This window comes from Trichoderma asperellum, chromosome 2 (assembly GCF_020647865.1).
Source record: "Trichoderma asperellum chromosome 2, complete sequence".
Lineage (NCBI taxonomy): Eukaryota > Fungi > Ascomycota > Sordariomycetes > Hypocreales > Hypocreaceae > Trichoderma > Trichoderma asperellum.
Genome location: NC_089416.1, coordinates 5,745,216 through 5,764,649, shown reverse-complemented (window position 1 = coordinate 5,764,649; position 19,434 = coordinate 5,745,216). Strand labels below are relative to the sequence as shown.

At 51.4% G+C, this 19,434-nt stretch overlaps 5 protein-coding genes across 5 annotated transcripts; 4 read left to right on the top strand and 1 right to left on the bottom strand.

The window, feature by feature from the left end:
* Positions 1–4,322: 4,322 nt before the first annotated feature.
* Positions 4,323–4,808, top strand: TrAFT101_004205 (uncharacterized protein; the record flags this gene model as incomplete). The annotated part of the gene is made up of 2 exons (XM_066127094.1): positions 4,323–4,433; positions 4,548–4,808. 2 exons carry the CDS (start codon positions 4,323–4,325, stop codon positions 4,806–4,808), a joined length of 372 nt encoding a protein of 123 aa, XP_065983203.1.
* A 9-nt stretch (positions 4,809–4,817) lies between these two features.
* TrAFT101_004204 (uncharacterized protein) lies at positions 4,818–5,217 on the top strand (the record flags this gene model as incomplete). Its single annotated transcript, XM_066127093.1, has 2 exons — positions 4,818–4,832; positions 4,900–5,217. 2 exons carry the CDS (start codon positions 4,818–4,820, stop codon positions 5,215–5,217), a joined length of 333 nt encoding a protein of 110 aa, XP_065983202.1.
* A 4,577-nt stretch (positions 5,218–9,794) lies between these two features.
* TrAFT101_004203 (uncharacterized protein) lies at positions 9,795–14,071 on the top strand. Its single transcript, XM_024909238.2, has 3 exons — positions 9,795–9,966; positions 10,024–10,439; positions 10,516–14,071. The coding sequence occupies exons 1-3, from the start codon at positions 9,836–9,838 to the stop codon at positions 12,681–12,683; spliced, it is 2,715 nt and encodes a 904-aa protein (XP_024766015.1). The 5' UTR covers positions 9,795–9,835; the 3' UTR covers positions 12,684–14,071.
* An 836-nt stretch (positions 14,072–14,907) lies between these two features.
* Positions 14,908–16,877, top strand: TrAFT101_004202 (uncharacterized protein). Its single transcript, XM_024910462.2, has 2 exons — positions 14,908–15,892; positions 15,959–16,877. Exons 1-2 carry the CDS (start codon positions 15,307–15,309, stop codon positions 16,504–16,506), a joined length of 1,134 nt encoding a protein of 377 aa, XP_024766016.2. The 5' UTR covers positions 14,908–15,306; the 3' UTR covers positions 16,507–16,877.
* Positions 16,878–16,963: 86 nt separating this feature from the next.
* Positions 16,964–19,278, bottom strand: TrAFT101_004201 (uncharacterized protein). The gene is made up of 3 exons (XM_024902996.2): positions 19,131–19,278; positions 17,520–19,049; positions 16,964–17,412 (listed from the first exon to the last, which is right to left on the bottom strand). Exons 1-3 carry the CDS (start codon positions 19,131–19,133, stop codon positions 17,227–17,229), a joined length of 1,719 nt encoding a protein of 572 aa, XP_024766017.2. The 5' UTR covers positions 19,134–19,278; the 3' UTR covers positions 16,964–17,226.
* Positions 19,279–19,434: the final 156 nt, after the last annotated feature.

The window sequence follows — 19,434 nt, the reverse complement described above, 5'->3', positions numbered from 1 at the left end:
GAGCATAAACAAGGCGCCACGCCGAGACAACAAATGTCTGCGCCGGAGATGTCGCCTCCTAGACGCACACTCCGAAGGCCTTGATGGTTTCACAAAGCCTTGGTCCACCACCCACCGCCGGCTTTGCCTTATGCTCCTCCCAGGTGGATAGGTACTACACAGATCCTTCTATCAAGCGGCCCGGATTCCCGGAGACTGGCACGAACACTTGTCAGTGGTGTTGGTGGGCTCGTACACACGTCTCTAGCGACGGCAGTACCCGTGTGGAGCTGCGCTGTGGCATCTGTACGAGCACAAGCAAATCTATGGCTCACCATCCTTCGCACCCTCTAGTAGATTAATATGTCGTGGAGAGTATACTAGTACTATCGGCTAATGTACGAGCATGCAGCCAAGTGAAAGGGCAGACGAACTGGTTGGTCGCTTGACAGCGGTCAGGCTGGGCTGCAGCCTTCCTGCAAGCTGAACGCCATATATGAGAGGAACATCAGCTCGGGGAACGACAACCCATAATCCGGCTGGCATGCACGCTACATTAGTATGCACTATGCAAATTGACCCGTCGGTATAAGTGTTGCGCCTATCCGCAGATGTCGTTGTAAACGACACTGCCAGATACGTGATAGTAATATGCCTTGCACCATATTCGGTTGTGGAGGGGCGTGCGCCATTGCCGCAAAAGCAGCTAGCCAGCGCCGTCACAAAACCAGAAACGGGAACAAGGGATCGACCCGCGGAGGTTTGGATCTGGCGCTACCTCGTCGTGCTCAGGCACCCTTCTGCAGAGTCCCTTTTCGCCTTGAACAGCTGACTTATGGAATTGCAGTGGCGATTCCAGAGGAGAGACAGATACCACTCCTTAATAAGAAGGACATGTCGCAATAATCGCTCGCCGAAATTGGGATTGCCTGATGGCACTGGCGAACAGTGGGCAACATGCTGGTAGCGACAAAACAGCATCCGACCGGCATCGTGGAACTTATTCCAATTGGGCCTCAGCTAGAGTCGGTGGCACGCGCTCGAATCCGACTTGTTTGCTTAACTTCGCTTTCTGCAACTACTAGTCCGCAAACGCCATGCCCAAAGACGTTATTATCCGCGACTCTAGGAGCCCGTCTGATGCTTCTAGCATGCGGTTGAAACGCCATCGGCACAGGCGTGGGAGAAAAATTGCTTCGTCGTTTCGTTGTTTCCTTGTACACGGAGTACATGCACATTCTCCGCAGTCCGCCGTAGTAGTACTACTATTATTATTCACTGGATCCACCTATCCGGCCAGAAGGCTGTATGAGTTAGCAAGGAAGGTTATAGCGACCCAATAAGAAAATGCTTATGGAATGGCACGGATAAGAAAGCTATTTGACCCATTGGCGTTTAATATCGGCTAGGCATCGGCAACCGGATACTAGAGGGGCATCTTAATATTATGAAGTATTACGGCCAGGGAAGCTTGGCTGAGCGACAGCCCAAGGCGTCCAAACAGTTGGAAGTCGTATGTGACTCCTCAGATTGCTGGTACGAGGAGCAAGTGTCCGTCCTACTCCAGTATTTCGCAAGTATTGTACAAGTGCCCCTTTCTCCCCCTCTCTTGTCAACTTCAAAGTGGTCAATGCGGCAAAAAAGATTATGACAGTTGAGTAATGGCGAAATGTTGAAACGGCATTGAATGACGCAGGGCCGTTGCTACTGCTCCACCGGGCCTGTACATCCTATGGCCCTAGAAGCCCCATTACAACCCTATGGAGGGCTCTGAGTGGTGTCAAAATCTCGTGGCCTGTCAAACTACAACGGTACCATCGTACGGCTTAGGATTCCAGAATTAGCAGCACAAGCTTGCCGGACCAGATAGCCGCAATTGCTGCACGGAGCGGACCGAGACCCAAGCCCAAGCGGAACCGGGTAGTAGCAGCGAACTGAAGTCTACCAGCGATGTTCCTTGACCCAGTGTGCTAAGGGGCGCTCTTGTCTCAATCCAATCCATGGCATGCCTCGCTGCAAGTGCCTATTAGAGCATCGGCATTTTGGGACGGGACTTTCGTATAGAGACTCTTTTCCTTCTTACTCGTGTCACATTTCCGGCGTTTTGCGGCTGTCTGCGTATGCAGGCTTTGTTCGGATCCCAAGTTGTTGTTACTGCTCGGCTGCGGCAGATGAGAAAGCAGCAAATAAAAAACATCAGTCAATTCGGTCACTGTGATTGGCCAAAGCCTATAGGAAATCCTCAGGAGAGAACTTCCAAACACTCGCCAATCACAGCCTCCTCTCGTAGTCCAAATAGAGAAATCAAAGAATGCAGTACAGCCAATGAGAGGCTGCATAACAAGCGTGTGGGATGAGTATGCTTGGCCAAACAAACAATCACAACTCTTGTCTTCTCTTTTTTTCTGAACGCATGCAGCATTGAGACGACAACGCTTGTGGAAGCCCGAATATGCACATTACTGCTGCAGCCGCGTCAAACTCTGTGAAGCAACGCCTCAATCTCGTGTTTTATGCCCGTGGCAAAATTCCATAAACGTACCGCCGGGGAAATGCCGTTTGCATATGAAATAAACAAGGATGTATTGTAATCGCATACACCAGGGATGCCCTTCCTCAGCGATGATTTTTGCTGTTAGAGGAATGCCAGTCGCCATTAGCTGTAGTAGTAAACAGCAGCGGCAGCGGCAGCAACTACCGATAGATAGCTGTCTACTTACTCTACAGAAGGCCGTCAAGCATGCAATGCCTCAGAACAAACAGTGTTGATACCTCTTGAGACTTTTGGGAAAGGGAAAGACTCGAATCCAACAAGATGCGTCCGGGATTCTGTAGTGAATGTACATTTTGTCGGTCAGTATCCTGTAGAAGCGAGACGAGCCGCTCGAATAGCATTGAGAGGAATACTCCTTCGATATAGGCTGGTCATCAGATTCTACATCTCATATTTGAGTGTTGTGTGCTCAGAGAGTGAATGACGTTCGGTCACCGCTGATCCGTCAATAAGTGTCTAATGTTGACCAGCGCCATCGACTAGAGCTGCACAAACAAGCCTAAATCCTCTTCTGCTCGCCTAAGTGTGCGGGCCGGACAGTCCCGTCCCCCGTTAGATTCACACATCCCTCATATTTAGGCTCAAGTAGTTGACGAGTTAACTTGGCGGCTTCAGCTTCATGTGTCTCCGTAGTGGGCCACGTCTTAGATCCATCATGTCGACCAGCGGCGTATACAGCCAGACCCAACTCACTTGCAGGATGCAAGGGGCGATGGCGAGACAAGCGAAGGAGTATAAACTGCTCCATTTGCAATAATACATACATATAGCCGAATGCTGGAGTATGCGACTAGATACTCAGGGTCGCTTCGACCGGCGAGCCGTCGATGAGACGGTCCCATATGGCGGCCGCCCAGTATGAGCTGACACATGTCAACGGTACACGAAGAGAGAGAAAAATCAAAGATAGAGCAATCTTGCTCAGAGTTGCCATCATGGATATTTGGTAGCAGCAGCTGAGAAGGTGCTAGCAGTAGTAGTGATTTACTAGGCTTCTGCTAGCATGGCAAAAAGCGCGCTGGCTCTAACCATTTTTTCCCCTTGTTGTTCTATTTTTCACATGTCAGCGCAGGGTCATTGCCTGGTCCGAAGCCAGCTATCGGAATATCTTACACAAATGACAGGTATGAAGTTTGAGTACACCCCTTTCCCGGGCATGACTTCTTGTTGCATCTTGGGTTGGAATCAAAATCCATCTGTGATAGGCAGCGTTACATACTGTGTTCTTGTTGGCGTTGAGCAACCCGTGCTCTGCAGCATGCAAACAAGGATTCGGCTATTAGTGTGTTTTCTATGTGTAAAGCGACTGGGGATTTAGAACCAGACCTTGGCTTTGACCCAGACACCCCTGAACAGTGGCCTCCCCGGCCGCGCTACCGTCTTTTCAAGCGGGATGGGAGACCTGGTCAGAGGCTGCAATGCAGCATTGGCCAAACACCCCCCAGGGAAAGAGTGTTTTTAAGATACGGAGGAAGCGGGTAGCGCAGGGTGAGAATAATTTTTCGGTGATGTAAAGCAGTACTCCGTGACATATGGGTATGCTGTACATCCAGGAGTCCGGGGGGTCGACCTCATGAAGCCGGTCGTCCGCGATCTCGATATATAAGTCGTCAAAGAATCTTTTCTTCCCACATTCATCTTGATCAACACTTTCAACTTTTCTTTCAATAATCGAAAAGTTATACCACGCAACATTTTTGCTAGCGGTCTTGCTTTCTCGTCAGCGAACCTTGACCTGCCCTTTTTTAGTTTACCCTTCCTTCACACATACTTTATCCTTGTCACATCAATGAAGATGAGTAGCAGCGGCGGCTTTTACAAATACCGCTGCAAGAATTTTTACTCACACAACTGCCCGAACTGGGTGTGGGTGAACAATTCGCCATGTGCTACCTGCATTGTAAGTCATATCAAGCAATGAGGCGGCCGTCCAACAACAGCGTGGATATTCCTTGAAGCAGTGTTTGGTGCAATAAGACCTGGCGCGCTAATGTAGAGTTTTTCTCTCCTAAAGGCTGAGGGCAAAGATGCCAGTGAACGGTCACAATCGTCATCAATGACGTCCCGAGAAATTGTCACACCTCGTGTCCGAGACGGCATCCTACAATACACAATTGCAGAACTCGTTGCACCAAGTGCCTCTGGAGAAAGCTGGGCCCTCCGCGATAAAGTCAACGGCATTGTGGATGATGGTGAGCCACCGGAGGCGCTGCCAATGATGGGCAATGCCATGCCATTTTCGCATCGACCGAAAGTCCTCTGGCAGTGGCTCTAGTGGTAACAAATGTATTTGACTCTGGTAAGAAGACGGCTCCAAGATGTTCAGGCCCGCTTTTATTTTATTTCAAGGGCTAACGATGGGGTAGGGGTCACTTCAGATCTCTGAAGCAGCTCTATCAGATGCTGCAAATACGAAGGTAGGAGATGCAGACATGGCCTGTGCCAGACTCCCCTCCACGACGAGTGTCATGGTCTCACGGATTCTGAAATGGCTGCCCTCACACATTCGTTTGGAAAAGTATATGGTAAGGGATTGGGCTAGGCTAGGCTCAACGGTTGAGAAAAAAAAAAAACTTCGGCGTTGGTTCAAAAGAGAAGGAGAATCGGATGAGAAGAAGAAGGGAAAAGGCGAGAAAAAAAAATTTGCACTACCCTGTTGCAGCAGAGCTTGGCTGCTGCATTAGATGGCCTGATGCCCAGAGACTGGACTACCTTGCCTCTCAAAGGGCGGAAAACAAGGGATTGGAAACTGGCAAGGGATTTGGGGACTTTTTGTTCTCGGGCAAGATTATGTAACCTCGGGGTGGAAAAGTGTGTTTTTGTCTTTTTTGTTTGTTTGTTTGTTTATTTGTTTTCTTTCATGGGGAACAGAGTTTGCAAGGCGCTGTCTCGGCATCTGTTTTGTCGTTACCCCGAGCTGTCGTTACTGGGCTTAGATCGATTGCGAATAGAATAGCTTTGATGCAGTGAGATTCTGCTCTGAAAGGAGCTGCGCGTCCCAGAGAACGGCTCGGCTGTGTACCTGCAAGCAGGCAGCGATTAATCGTCCATCCCAGAGTCTCAAACAGGATCGGCCCTTCATGCTAGCCTCTTGCGCAGTGGCCGTCGAGGGGAGCGATCCCTTTTCCCGTTTCCCGTTAGCTGTGGGCTCGTGGCTGGCGAGTCGGCTGCGTTGCCGTTAGCCTAGTGCTGCTAGTTCTTTGGCTCGCGAGTGAGCAGCAGCCAACCTCGTCTCGTATCGTGTGCTCGTCCAAGCTGAGAGTTGCAAGACGAACGTTGTGCGCCAGGTGGAGCCGATAGACTTGTTGTCTTTTAGGTGCTTCTTGCGCCTTGGCCGGAGATGCAAGTCATGCCTGCCGTTCTAGAAGGCCCACTTTCCACTCGGCCGAGGTGTCTATGGATACTCCGTGCCTCGCGGCCTGTTCCGTATATGCTACTCCGCGCAAAGTACCTCGAGGTCAGTACAGCATCTGGCCGATAATCTCACCTCGCACCCTAACCGCAAAACACCTACCTACCTAATTAATGGTGCTCTAGTCCTCCAAATCCACGTTTTGGGGTACTTTTGAGGCGGTCCCCAATACCTTTTGAGCAAAGGCTGCTGTGGTACTGCATACCTGCACCTACCTGACCCAACCCAGGCGTGAAGCATGATGACGCCCTCATGTAGCCCCCGTCCCTGGCCAGGCATCTAGTATTGCCTGGAAATGCTAAGGCACGATACCTATCATATTTCACTGAGGTGCCCTTCTCTTCCAAGGGCCATGAGAGAGCTTCCCAATCCTGCCTCATTACTAGGGAGATGGAGAAGGCCTGCTTGCTGTCGGTCGCGATACGACTGATCGGACAACTACACTACCTGGGTACTAGCGAGATGTTTGGCATTGATGTTAAAGAATGGCAGGGCAGCTTTCAAGCGGTGCCCATTGGTCCTGCTAGCCAGCCTGCCAACTGATCTTCATACAGTATGCACTGGCATCTACCGCGCTGTATTAGACAAGGTAGGCAATCTCACCCGAACATCAAGCACTCAAAAGCCACCACCACCATGCCATCACATTACATCACCTCACCGCAGCGCAGCGCTTTCTAGAACCCCCAGCCCTTCCGTCCAGGCTTATTCGATAACACCAGATGAATGGCCAGGCACACCGACATCAGCCCAAGCCATTTCAAATTACACCTACATCTCGCCCGACTCAGCTCAGCCCATTCTCGGCGGCCAGGCCAACTCTCCGGGTGAACCACTCAGCCGACCGACCTGCTTGCCCGACGCAAATTGGCCGCTCCAGGAGACCTTCTCCGAGCTCTAGGCCCTGTATTGATTGTTTCATGCTTCTTGCGACACCAGCCAGGGCTGCTCCTCCGCCTCCCCTGCATTGTTATCCTGCATCGCATCGCCATACGTCCTTGTTTTGAGGAGCGGCGAATAATTTTTCTCGCATTCTGTGGGGCTGATCAACGCGGCCAAAGCCGTTGGAGCTAGTGCCGCTGTGAGAATCCGCTCAAATCGAAGCTTGATAGTATGTTCTTCAACTTCCTCTTTGGAGGGCTTCTCGGCTGATTAATGTCGAACAAAATTCTGCAGCCTGCCTGCAAGCAGTAAGTAGTTGCAGTAGCGCCGCTGCTGCTACATACTGTGCATGCGTTGCCGCCAGGTACGATATGCCCGAAACGTCTTTTCTCGGCCAGTCTGACCCCACCGGTGATGCCAACGGGCCGCAGCGGCTCCATCGCCCAATACAGTAGTATTCAAGAATATTTCTCATTTTTATGTTGCATCAGCCCCCATACCTAGTACTGATAAAGCTGTTGCTACTCTGCTTCGTAAATCTTATATGGCATCGCCAAGTTTGACGCGCAATGCTGTGCCAGGGAATAGAGTTGTAGGGCAATAATGCCTGCGACTTTAGCCGTGTTACCAGCTGCTCCATTCGGGGAATTGTCTAGTCTACAGATCAACAAAGTATGATTTCAAGTTTGGTCAGGATATACATCTACGAAAAGTTTTATCAAACAGATGAGCTATCAGGGGTGCGTCGGATGGGCTAATGACAGTGCCGCCTATTGATAGTAACGAAGGCAGCTAGTGCTTAATGGCTTACATATAGCTTGCAAATCCGGAGATGCCGTCTGCAAATCGGCATTCTGTATATCTTGGCTTGATACCACCTCTTTTACAACCAGCCATACATGAACGTTTCAACCAGCGGTGAGTCTCCGGCATGACGACAGAGTTGTATCAGCTTCCCTAGATGACTTTAGCTTCACCTGCACAACTTTGTTAGCGACAAGTCTCATAGTCACAGAAACAGGGGTTACTTATCCCCTCATTAGCGGGGGGTTGCCCTCCAGCCATTTCTGGGAAGAGGGCAACCAGGACTGCCTCCCACATCCACGGTGTGTCCTTATAAGCCAATAGTTGTATAGAGCACATGTCAATGAGCCGAGCCAGATGAAGACTGTCCGCGGATCCAACTCAAAGCAGGCGACTTTGGTCAAGGAACTGGACAAGCACTAAACTTTGACTCCAACACGAGATGGGTCCCAGCTCCATGCCAGAATCGACACCGAGTCGCATCAGTGGTGTCCGAAAATGGACCGATTTCCGGACTTTGCCTCCAGTCATTTCCATAATGGGCCTGCTGCCTTCTTCGAGCTCACCTAGTCCAAAGTCCAAGTCGCGTAGTGCAACCTAAATATTCTTGGTGTAGTCGAGTGACCCTCCTTCTGTTTGTCTCGCACTGCCAACGGAGACTTGTTTTTGTTTCCTCCCCAAAACGTTGAAAGTCAGGAGGGCGTTAACACGCGGACAAAACACATCCGTAAAAACCGCGTTATCATCTCGGCAGACTTGTAGCAAGATCTGCGAGGAAGCTACTGGGCAATAGCCCAGTTGGGGACTGGCGTCCTTGCGAAATCGAGGGACAAAGCCAACGATTGAAGGTTAATGCGCTTGGTCAGACTAGATGCAGCTGCATCACACACCGGGAGCAGGGTGCTGTGGTGTGGTCCACGGAGCAAAGGGGCTGACAGGCAGAGATCATAATGCTGATACTAATGTTGATTCAAATCCCAAAAGAGGGCGGGCATATAAGAGCATCCGAGAGCAGCGTAGAATTGCTTTGGGTTGGTCAGAAGTCGTTGCATTTCTGTGTATTTCCGTACGGCCCTCGCAGCACTGATATAAAGCAGGCTTCCAGCAAGGTCCCATAGGGATGAAATGCAGTTTGCGAAATGCGACTTCTGGCTGTTTGAAGCCCATTCTATGCTCAAGCTCCATGCCGTAGACCTTGCATTGGCGGTGATTAGGCCACCAGCGCAGATCCCAACAGACAACAGACAATCAATCTACCCATCAATGCCAACGGCATCTCAAGGACAGCCTATTCTTGACCATAGTGCTAATTCCAGCGGACAGGGCTGACGAGCGTCCTCAGACCAGAGGATCTTACCAAAACGACTCATGGCATCCTTCCTCTTGCGCACTATGTAGTGACTGGATGTTCGCTCCCCTAGTCCATCGACACTTGGTTTCCACGTCAGCCGTCGTGCCTATCTTTCGACAGGAACAGCACCAAGAAACGCGATCGACTTAGAAAGGGGATTGGACGACTGAGCGCAACACTAAACCAGATGTATGCTTAGGGTTAAGTTCCGAAGCTCGTTCCCCCAGCTCGACTTGGCTGCCTGGGTGCCGGGCAGAGACGGGCCGCAATAGATCCAGCTGCAGCATTCAACAAGATCCTGGAGCAGGTTTGGAAGCGGCATATTGCGGATGACCAAGTCTGGGGAGGGGGGCCTGCAGTAGACATTCCTTGCGGAAAACGAGAGTCGGGAAACTGTGGGGGAGGCGACGTGCTGATGAAGAGCGCTGCATTTTTATGGCAGCGAAGGAGGCTCGATCATGAGATACAAGAAGAAATCCAAGAGGCAGTACGTGCTCAAGGGGACGTGATATTTGGATAATAGTAGCCTCTCCAGCAGCAAATCGAGGAACTGGCGTATCTGAAATGGCGTTGACGATGGTTCATATGCTAGTAAACATTGAGAAACGCGTGGAGAAGCTCTATCTTGAAAGAGCTTGACGCACGGGCCACGATCGGGACGCGCCGACACGTGATCACCACCGAACAGCTTGGAACATTGACGGTATGTGCACAGTGCAGAAGCACAGTGTATGATGTGAGAAGGCAATGCCCAGCAGCTCATTTGTAAGAGAAGCTTGCCCGGGGTGTTCGGTTTGATACACTCAACGTCTGTAAAGCCCAAACAGGGAGTCTAGCTACTACGACAGACTCGATGAATGCTCAACAGTCACAGCCGAAAATCACCCAGGATATTGTTGATGCGGCCAAAAAAGCATTCAATCCATCGGCAACTGCTGAAAGCCGCGAGCAAGGATTGCACGAGTATAATGAGCTAGTTGATAGGTAGGTGAGGCTCCTTCAGAGAAGCAGCCAACAGCGAAAACCCTGACATGCAATCAGAACTCAAACATGGATCTTGATACACGCTTTCAATGCCTTGATTAAGCCAAATGTGCTTCCGCTATGGCTAAGGGAGCCGTTGATGAGGAGCTTGACGAGCCTGCCACTGCGGTCCGACGGTGTTAGAGCTACGATGGAATTTGTATTTGCCGTTCACCCAAGTAATACTGGAAGACCGACGAATGATGGGGGTAGCCGCGGAAAAGAAGGGGCTGCCATCACCCATGAAGCTGTTGCTATTGCAACGAAGCTGCTGTCATCTGTCCCAGCCTCCACGAATGCCCAGCAATGGTTCGACGGCATCTCGGGGCAGCTTTTCGCTTTATTCGATGGCGAGGCTGGGCCTGATGTTGCAAAGACTGCAGCGCAGATTGTCGGATTTGGTATCCTGGGTAAAAAGCAATTTGGAGCACCAGGTAACGAAGCGAGAATTTACCCAAAACAACGACATTTATTCCCCGTGTCCGTTCAGATACTAACCTAAGTAAACAGGAGCCCCTGGTTGGAACGCTTTTGTGCAACCTCTAGTGGAGGGCATAGACCCATCACTGAAATCCTCAAAACCGGACTCTTCTTTCAAGTCAGAAGAGGTTGATGAAATCGTGGAGCTTGGTCGAACAAAAATCCTTGTTACCGCCTCAGATCTGGAGAGATCGCTAAGCCGGCTAGAGCTTTTGATCATGTCAAATCCTTCACCTGGTCTTTGCAAACGAATTCTAAAGCCCGTTCGTTTTCAACTTTGGGCGCTTGCTTCATGGATGAACGCCTCTCAAGATATTGACAAGCGCTTCTGCAGGCCTGCGCGGATTCTTGTGCAGACCCACCTGAGACTGTTCGGTGACGTGGATAATATCATCCCGTTTATCCGTAATATTCGATGCATAGGATCCCTGCATGGTGCAGAAGAATTGCAATGGCGATACCACCTTCAGCCTGAAGGAGGAATAGAAGCCATCCACCTAGCGTTCGGCGAACAGAAGCAAGAGGCTGAATTAAACTGGGGGGAAATCGAGAGCAAGTCGACGGATTTGGTCGAGTTTGTGAGCTCTGTGTGTACCACAGAGGAAGTCTCTTCAGTCTTTCTGTATCTCTTACGGCGATGGATACAGTCGGCAGGCAAACAAAGTGGTGATCTGATTATACAGGTAGTCACTCACGATGAAGAAGCAGACTCGGCAGTCGAGGCCCTTATTGACGTAACGTTATTACAAAAATTCATGGACAAGGCTCCAGAAAAACTAATCAGCCATTTCGATCAACTTCTGGAGCTCGTATCTCATGTGCTACGAGCTGATAGCCAGACTCCCTTAGGAGATGATATCATCGGAGTCGTACTCAGCCTACTCAACTTGGTCATTACAGCACCGACCTTTCAGAAGTCGGATATTAACCCAGCTGAGCTAAAGGTTGTGGAAGGTGCACTGGCGAGGATTGGGGACCAGGATCGAGGTGATGCCTCGATCACGGCGAAGAATCTGGCTCTGCTGCTCAAATACCGGGATGAGGTGGAAAAGCCAGATGATAAAACCGCTGCCCCTACTGCTCGTCAGATCGAAGATCGCAAGACTTACAACCTGGCGATGAACTACATTACTGGAGATAGCGATAACCCACCACCAGTAGTATCCGAGGGCTTGAACCTCTTATCTAACTTGATTGTGGCCGAAAGCCCAGTGTTGGATATTTCGGCCGTCACAGTCCTAATGTCTAATCTCCTAAAAGAGAACGAAGACTTTATCAACCTACGAGTCATCCGGATATTCACGCAGCTAGCGAATAAACACCCCAAATCCACCATGCAAGAGCTGCTTGACCATTACTTGGACGCGCAAGAAAAGTCATCTACAGATACTCGGCTAAGATTTGGCGAGGCAATACTCCAGGTTATTGAGAGACTGGGAGAAACGTTTACCGGGGAGGCAGCCCAGAATGCGGGCGAGAGTATGCTCTCGATTGCGGGCAGAAGGGGATACAGGCCGAAAACAATGGCAAAACAGGCACGGGAGGAAAGGTTGAACGAGCTTAAGAGAAAAAAAGCAGAAGCTAGTGGGAATGCCGATGAGGATATTGATATGGCGGACGAAGAGGCAACACCTGATGAGATGGCCAAGAATGAGATATTGGCCCAAATTGTCCAAGGATGGGAAAGCAAAAGGGGGAGCGAAGACATTCGAATGAGAACATCGGCTCTATCCATCTTTGGAAATGCCATTGAGACGAACATTCTTGGCATGGGGCCGACTTTGGTCTCGGCAGGAGTCGACCTCAGCATTAATATCCTCGCCATGGAGCCGGAGCTGGAGAAGGGTATACTGCGGCGGGCAGCTATTCTCGTCATTCTCAGCTTTGTGAGAGCCCTGGACAAGGCCAAGGAATCCGGACAAAAACTGGGATTCGGCTTGACAGATCAGAGCCGAGAGGACATACAGAGGACTCTAAACTACATTGCCGCAACAGATAACGATGGGTTGGTACAACAACACGCACGCGACGTTGTAGAGAGCCTTGAGAACTGGGGCATGGCAAGTCTGCTACCGAGTCACGCAGAGGCGAACGCCGCGCCTGGCTTGGCGAGATTAGCGGGATTGCATGTGAATCCTGAAGGCACCCTGGTGGACGCTGCTGGACGGCCGCGACCAAGGATAGAGGAGGTGGAGTGATGGAAGTTTTCTGGACGCCGATTTCTTCTTTTCTCCTTCTCTACTAATACCTCATATACCTACTTAGTAGTGCAGCCGTAATCAGACGGAGTAAAGAGCCGACATATCCAAGATGTCCATTTACACGCGCGGCGCTTACCTGTAAATGCTTAAGATGCATGGCGCGCCATCAAGACGCTCCGTTACGACGCAATCTCCAGTTTACAGGGCGGCCAGGCCGGTCAGCCGAAGATGGTCTACGCGGGATATTACTTTTAGGCACCGCCAAGCAGCAAGCGGTGCTAGAGTCGTCATCGTGGCACCGTGATTCGCACTCTGGGAGGCCGTGGCTGACTCGGAGACTCCCCACTCCGGCGCGCCGTGACATGCCGACTAAATAAGCAAAAGGGCTGTCATTTTTTTTTTTCCTTCTCATGATGGCGTGTGCACGATGGCAAAAGACGGGAAGATAGAGCGAGAGAGGAGAAAAAAAAGTAAAAAAAGCAACAGCAAAAATTTGCCTTAACGCGGGACTAGAGTGTGAATACTATACGTGTATTGGCCAGCAGTATGATGGTAACAGCACGCTGGAAGCAAGGGAGTTGACGCAGGGGCCTCTTGTGTTTCTCGTCTGTCTTATCTCAAACGGATTCTTGAGAATAAGGTTGACGGGGCCTACCCTTGCAAAAATGCCGTATACAGGAAGAAAGCAGCGGAGGGGGAACCTCGTTGACAATTAGATAACGGAGTAACACCAGTGGCACAGACGCTGCACAGCGCAAATCCTGCGGAGAAAAGCGGTTCGGATCTTGACGGTGCGGCTGATGCTGCGCGACGTATGGAGTATGCAGTACCAGGAAGCCAGCATTCAGCGAATAGATGGAGCAACTCGCAACTATCGGCGATTGTGTGCTACAGTGCTGTACAACCAACAGGCTGAGCCTGTTTCTCGGTGGCAAGCCAAAACAAGCCCAGTCAGCAGCTGGTCGTTTCACAACGAGACCGCAGGCCGCAGGGGTTCGGAGGGGTGTCTTGACTTGCGGGGGTTTTGCCCAATCCAATCCAAGGGGGCGGACTGTATCAGGCGAGAGCAAGAACAAACATGATGCTTGGCCCACGCGCAAACTCGTGCGGGCAGATGGCTGAGATCAGGTCATGTATGCAAAACCAACGGCGCTGTTGAGCGAATTAAACGGCAACACAAAAAGTACAACGGTGCAGTATGTATCAAGCGTGCGAAGTCTAGGTACCGTAAGATGGAAATGAAATGAGAGATAAAGTGAATAAAATTGGATAGTTCTGCAGCAGCTAAGTACTGTACCACTGATATTGTAATATAAATTAGTAAAAACAAAAAAAAAATACTTGGAAATGAGAATGGAAGGGGGAAAAGAAGAAGAAATCAACGCATTGTGCCTGTGAGGCCGCGCATACTTTTGCATGTTGGCTGGGGCTCCTCGAAAATTAAGGGCCCTGCTGGGTGTTTTGGTTACGGCGGCCGCCCTTGAAGGCAAGCTTGAGCCAATGGGACGGGCTTGCGGCTGAAATTTGATTCGGGACCGGGGTTTGAGCATTGGGCTTGGCACTTTATTTGTGATTGCATCGTTATTTGTTTCTTCTTTTCCTTGCTCTTCTAGAGTTTCTGCGGTGTGTTCCATCGGTTACGGGAGCTTTGCCAAGTATATTACCTACATGTCCCATTCGGGAAGAGGCCGAGTGAAATGAGGGCTGGCTGCGAGATGTGTACTACGGAGTATATCCATGGGAGTTGAGAGAGAGCTGAACTGGCTGAGTCGATTTACAGCCACTCCAAAATTGCAGCAGCGCCAAGGCTGAGCAGAGCGTGCGACTAGAGCTGGCCTAGCACCAGGCACCGAGTAAGCATACAATATACAGGACAAACACGGGCCAAACAGAACGGAAACATCAAAAGGGCAAAAAGCGCCTCTTTTTGGCAACGGCCAACTGATTGGCTCTGGGCTCGTCTCAGGTCCCTGAAGCAGAGCTGTGCGTACCTGCATCGGCCCCTGGCGCTAGCACCTCTTCGGCCAAATCTTAGCGCCAGAGCTCGGAGCCGCCTGTCGGTGACATCCATCCACGGCTTGCGACTCCATCAAGGGGCGGTACATGGTACATGGGAGCAGCAGTGAGGGGGATGTGAGGGAATCAGCAAATCAATTGATGCTGTTTGCTGGGACTGGAGGGGCTCGGATGGGGCCGTTTTTTTCTTTCTTGGTGGTAGAAGGGGGGGGGCGTTTATGTTCATGATGTTTTTTTGTTAGCTAGTGAGGCCGTGCCGCTCTCCGACAAAAAGGCTCGATATCCATCCGATCCTGACTCGTCCTTTTTCCCTCTCTCTCTTCTTCTTGCTTCTTCTTTTCCTTCGTCACCAAATAAAAATCTTGCTCTGTCTCTCTTTGCATTTTTTTGCAGCTCGTCTGTTTGACAGCTAACGTTCACTCCTTAACAACAAAAAAAAGCCAGTCTTTTTTACACCAAGTTCGGCTTGACGTCGACTTACACCAGCACTCATTTTATATATACGCGGGATTGATTTTCGCCTACAGTCTCTATCCGAGCAAGAAGCAAAAAAAAAAACAACAAATAAAAACATCACCACACACACACAAGTCTTTTTTTCAAGATGAAGTCCGCTGTTGCTGCTACCCTCCTCGCCGGCCTGGCCTCTGCCAGCTCGCCCATCCGCCACCTGCACTTCCCCAGAGCCAACGGAACCATCACCTCTGCCGTGGACAACAACGCCGCTGCTCCCACCACGCTGACCGTCATCGCCACCTCGGTCCACACCATCATCAGCTGTGCTCCCACCGTCACCAACTGCCCGGCTCGCACCAACCAGACTGCCATCGGCAGCCTGCCCGAGTCTGCCAGGACCACCGTCGTTGTCACCGACACCGTTGTGCTGGCCACCACCGTCTGCCCCGTTGAGCAGGCCTCCAGCATCTCCTCCTCCCTCCAGGCTGCCCACTCCTCCGGCCTCATCACTGGATCGACCATCACCGCCTCGGCCCCTGCCGTGACCACCCCGGCCAAGGCTGGCGGCAACCCCCCCGCTGGTGGAAACGGCGCAAAGGTCACCTTCTCCGATGTTGTCACCGACAAGACCCTGACCATGACCATTGGCAAGGGAGCTAGCGCCTCCGTGCTCACCACCACCATCCAGGCCACCACCCGTCAGACCATCACTGTCACCAGCACCCTCGCCAACGGTAGGACCAACCCCGAGCCCACCACCACCCTCCACTCGACCACTACTGACACGACGTACATTACAGTCCAACCCGTTCAGACCGGCAGTGGCAGCTCTGGTTCCAGCACTGGTGGCAACGCTCCTCCTGCTAACGGATCTCCCGCCAACGGTGGCTCCGGCTCTGGCTCTTCCGGCTCTGGCTCCAACAACGGCAACGGCTCCGGCAACTGCGCTGGTGCTCCCACCGTCACTGTCACCGTCGCCAAGGAGACCGTCACCGTCCCTGCCTCCACCGTCTTCGTCACCGTTGTCCCCAGCTCTTGCGGCTCCTCCTCCGCCGCCGCCGTCACTGGCCAGGCTGCTAACAGCGGCTCTGGCTCCAGCGGCAACGGCAGCTCTGGTTCCAACAACGGCTCTGGCTCCAACAACGGCTCCGGTTCTCAGGGCAACGGTTCTGGCAACAACGGTGCTGGCAACGCTGCCGCCACCACCACCACTCCTTGCCCTACTGATATCACCACCACCATCCGCTCTACCGTCACCGTCCAGCCTTTCCCCATCAACAACGGCACTGCTGCCACCAGCGGCGCTGCCCTTCCTTCCTCTTCCGGCTTTGCCAAGCTCCGCCGATAAAGGGTTCAATTTCCTTTTTTGGGGGGAACTAAAAAAAGCCTTGTAAGAGTATTGTAAAAACAAAGGAGGGGAAAAGGATACGGTTTTACGGGATTCGAGCAAGGAAAGACGTATATATCACAGCGCAGATGAGAATCTCATCTGCGCCGTTGCATGATAGACGTGTTTTTTGGATTTTTCATGGTTATTTGGTTGGATGTTTTATATATCCGGCGAGGCAGATGATTTGTACTTACTTTGTTGTTGCTGGTTTTTGAAAGACTTACCATTCGTGTGTGTATATGTTATTTATATTGGCTGTCTGAGACGGCTGTCAGGAAATGACTTGAGAGCAATCTCTTTCTTTCTGAATTGAATGATTTGTGACGCTTATAATCCGACTTTGTTAATTTGCGTGAATGTAATGCCATGATGAATAAAAAAAAATAAAAAGAAAATAAAAAATAAAAAAAACCATTTGATATTCTTTGTTAATACTGCTAAAGTAAATCGTACCCCATCTTTGACACATATACGCCGTTCGTTTAATCATGACAATAGGGATATATGTAACACAAACCAACTCGGTAAATCTAGAAAAGTCAACGCATGCTTTGCTCAGCCCCTGTGAGAAATAACAAACTCCTGTCTCCGCCCTTTATATAAACAAATAATCATCTCCAATACAAATAATACCTTGTTGTTGCTTTCAAATTTGTGCTGCTTCGTCCGTCGTTCTTTTCACCCAAGCACTACGCGCTCATATTGCTCCTGGCCCAGCTGTTTAAACAAGATATCTTGCAAAGCGGCCTTACTCCGGGCTAGCTGCGGAATGATGCCGTCGGTTTGCTGGAGGTTGTTTTTGATGCTTTCCATGTGGTCACTGAGCTGGAGAGCTAAAGATTTAAGCTCTGGGTCCTCGAGGTCCTACAATGATACCGAATTCCCCCGGTCAGCGATCCTCATCAAACAACGACGTAGGTGAGAGTGACACAAGAAAAAAGAAAAAAAAAAAAAAAAAAAAAAAAACTTACACTGAAGAGCCCCCCCGAGGCAGAGCTATTAGAGTGGCTGAAAGATATGTCCTGCTCGACCTTTTGCTTCTGCCGCTCATGAACAAGCTCGGGCGTGGGCGCCAAGACATGTGCTTTTTTCAGCATGCCGCGATACTCTCTTCCCTGGGCCTTTGCGCTCGATTCTAAATTCCGCAGCGCTTCATAGTCCTGCTCCAGCTCCCTCTCCAGCTTCTCTTTCTCGCGAGTCAGCAGCTCGACGGCGTGGATCGCTGGATCCAGTTGCCGTTCCAGAGCCTGCTTTGCGTCAAGAACGCTCTCAAAGTCAAGCTCAATGGCACGCCCGTCCATCACATTAGCAGCCGCTGAGGCGGCGCTGATTTGTCGACCACCACGAGGCACCCGAGCGGAAGGCATGCTTGCCGGAGGGAAGGGTATGCCCTTTGAGAGCTTGCGGGTGATGCGGTGAGAGATGAGACGGAGCGCGGCCGAGGTGTGAGCGTGGCGCTGCTCGCTGCCGGAGAGGCGTTGGAGGATGGGGCGGTGAGCGACGAGAAGCATTGAGGAAGCGGCTGAGATGGTAGAGTCCGGTAAGGGGGTCCATTTAGATTCGATGGTGGACTGACGGATTCGGTGGACGTGAGGTGAGACGTGGAGATACGGCTTGGAAGGCGAAGGGGGAGCATCGTCATCGTCTTCGTCTTCGACATCGGCGTTGGCGTCTTGATGAGGCTGGCGCTTCTTCTTCTTTGACAGAGACGTATCTTTTGCTGGCTCAACTTCAGCCTCAGGGGATCTCCTGGCATCCTCCGCTGCTGCCCCAGTTGAGGCTCTCGTGCTTCCAGGAGGACGGCCTTGGCGTTTGCTCGGTGCCGCAATCGACGGACCGTCCACCGTCTTTCCTTTGGCGCTAGGTTTGCGCTGAATCTCATTCGGGGCGTCTATATCTCGTAGTGATGGGCGCCCCCGTTTTCGTTGCGATGCTTGTTTCTTCCCCTTTGTCGGGCCGTGTTCTGGAGTTCCCTCTTCTTCCGCTCGTCGAGCCTGCAGAGAGGGGCGACCTCTTTTTCGTTTAGCCGGTACTGGGGTGTCATTCTGTAGCTGATCTTCTTCTGACTCCTGCTCAGCGTGGTTTCTCCCTCTTCTGGTCCCTTGTCGACTGGCTGGTGATTCGGTTTCTTCGCCACTCTGCTGCAGTGTATGTTCATCTTCGTACTCTCGGTTCTTTAGCGACGGGCGTCCTCGTTTTCGCTTTTGCTGAGGCGGCGTCGCCTCGTCTTGGTCTGCACTTAGACCCCTTGCTTTACTCCCCATTGATGGTCGACCTCTCTTCTTCGCAGGTTTGGAACCCTCTGGCGCTGGGCTAGGCTCCTCATCAGGCGAGCCTACGCTTTTCCTTGGCCTGCCGCGCTTCTTCGGGCGCATCTGGTCGGGCGCATCAGTTTCGTATGCTTCGGCGGCATCGTTGCGCTCTTGCGACGCGTTGATTTCGAGCTTGGACGCGTTGGACGGCCGACCGCGTTTGCGCTTTGGAATAGATGCTTTGGGCGCCTGTGTAGATAAAAATCACTAAATTAGCCAATTCGGCTCCGACGATGGGAAAGTGACAGAGAGGCGAGAAACAAGTAATACCATGATAAAAATAATGTTTGCGCCTGAAGAGTCGAGGTGAATCGAATCAAGCCTGCAAAACTAGGCTGGCAAGACAGAAAAGATGCTGTTCAAACTACTGATTCCTGCCTGCATCGCGCCGGGCATTGGAGTCCACACTTTCTGCAGCCCTCGCGAACTCTAATTGAAACCTGGGCTTGCCGGACTTCCAAGCGGTCGTCGTCCAATGACGCACCTTTCTCCAGCGGGGGCTCGTCGCTGCGGCCTTCTAGAATTTAGCGGCTTTAAGCGGCCTGCAACCCCGCGACAGTCTTTTTCAGCACCT

Coding starts and splice junctions, on each gene's coding strand:
- TrAFT101_004203 (XM_024909238.2), top strand. CDS start 9,836: ATGAATGCTCAACAGTCACAGCCGAAAATCACCCAGGATATTGTTGAT. Junction 9,967..10,023: donor TATAATGAGCTAGTTGATAG/GTAGGTGAGGCT, acceptor ACATGCAATCAG/AACTCAAACATGGATCTTGA. Junction 10,440..10,515: donor AAAGCAATTTGGAGCACCAG/GTAACGAAGCGA, acceptor CTAAGTAAACAG/GAGCCCCTGGTTGGAACGCT.
- TrAFT101_004202 (XM_024910462.2), top strand. CDS start 15,307: ATGAAGTCCGCTGTTGCTGCTACCCTCCTCGCCGGCCTGGCCTCTGCC. Junction 15,893..15,958: donor CACCAGCACCCTCGCCAACG/GTAGGACCAACC, acceptor CGTACATTACAG/TCCAACCCGTTCAGACCGGC.
- TrAFT101_004201 (XM_024902996.2), bottom strand. Junction 17,413..17,519: donor CCTCGGGGGGGCTCTTCAGT/GTAAGTTTTTTT, acceptor GTATCATTGTAG/GACCTCGAGGACCCAGAGCT.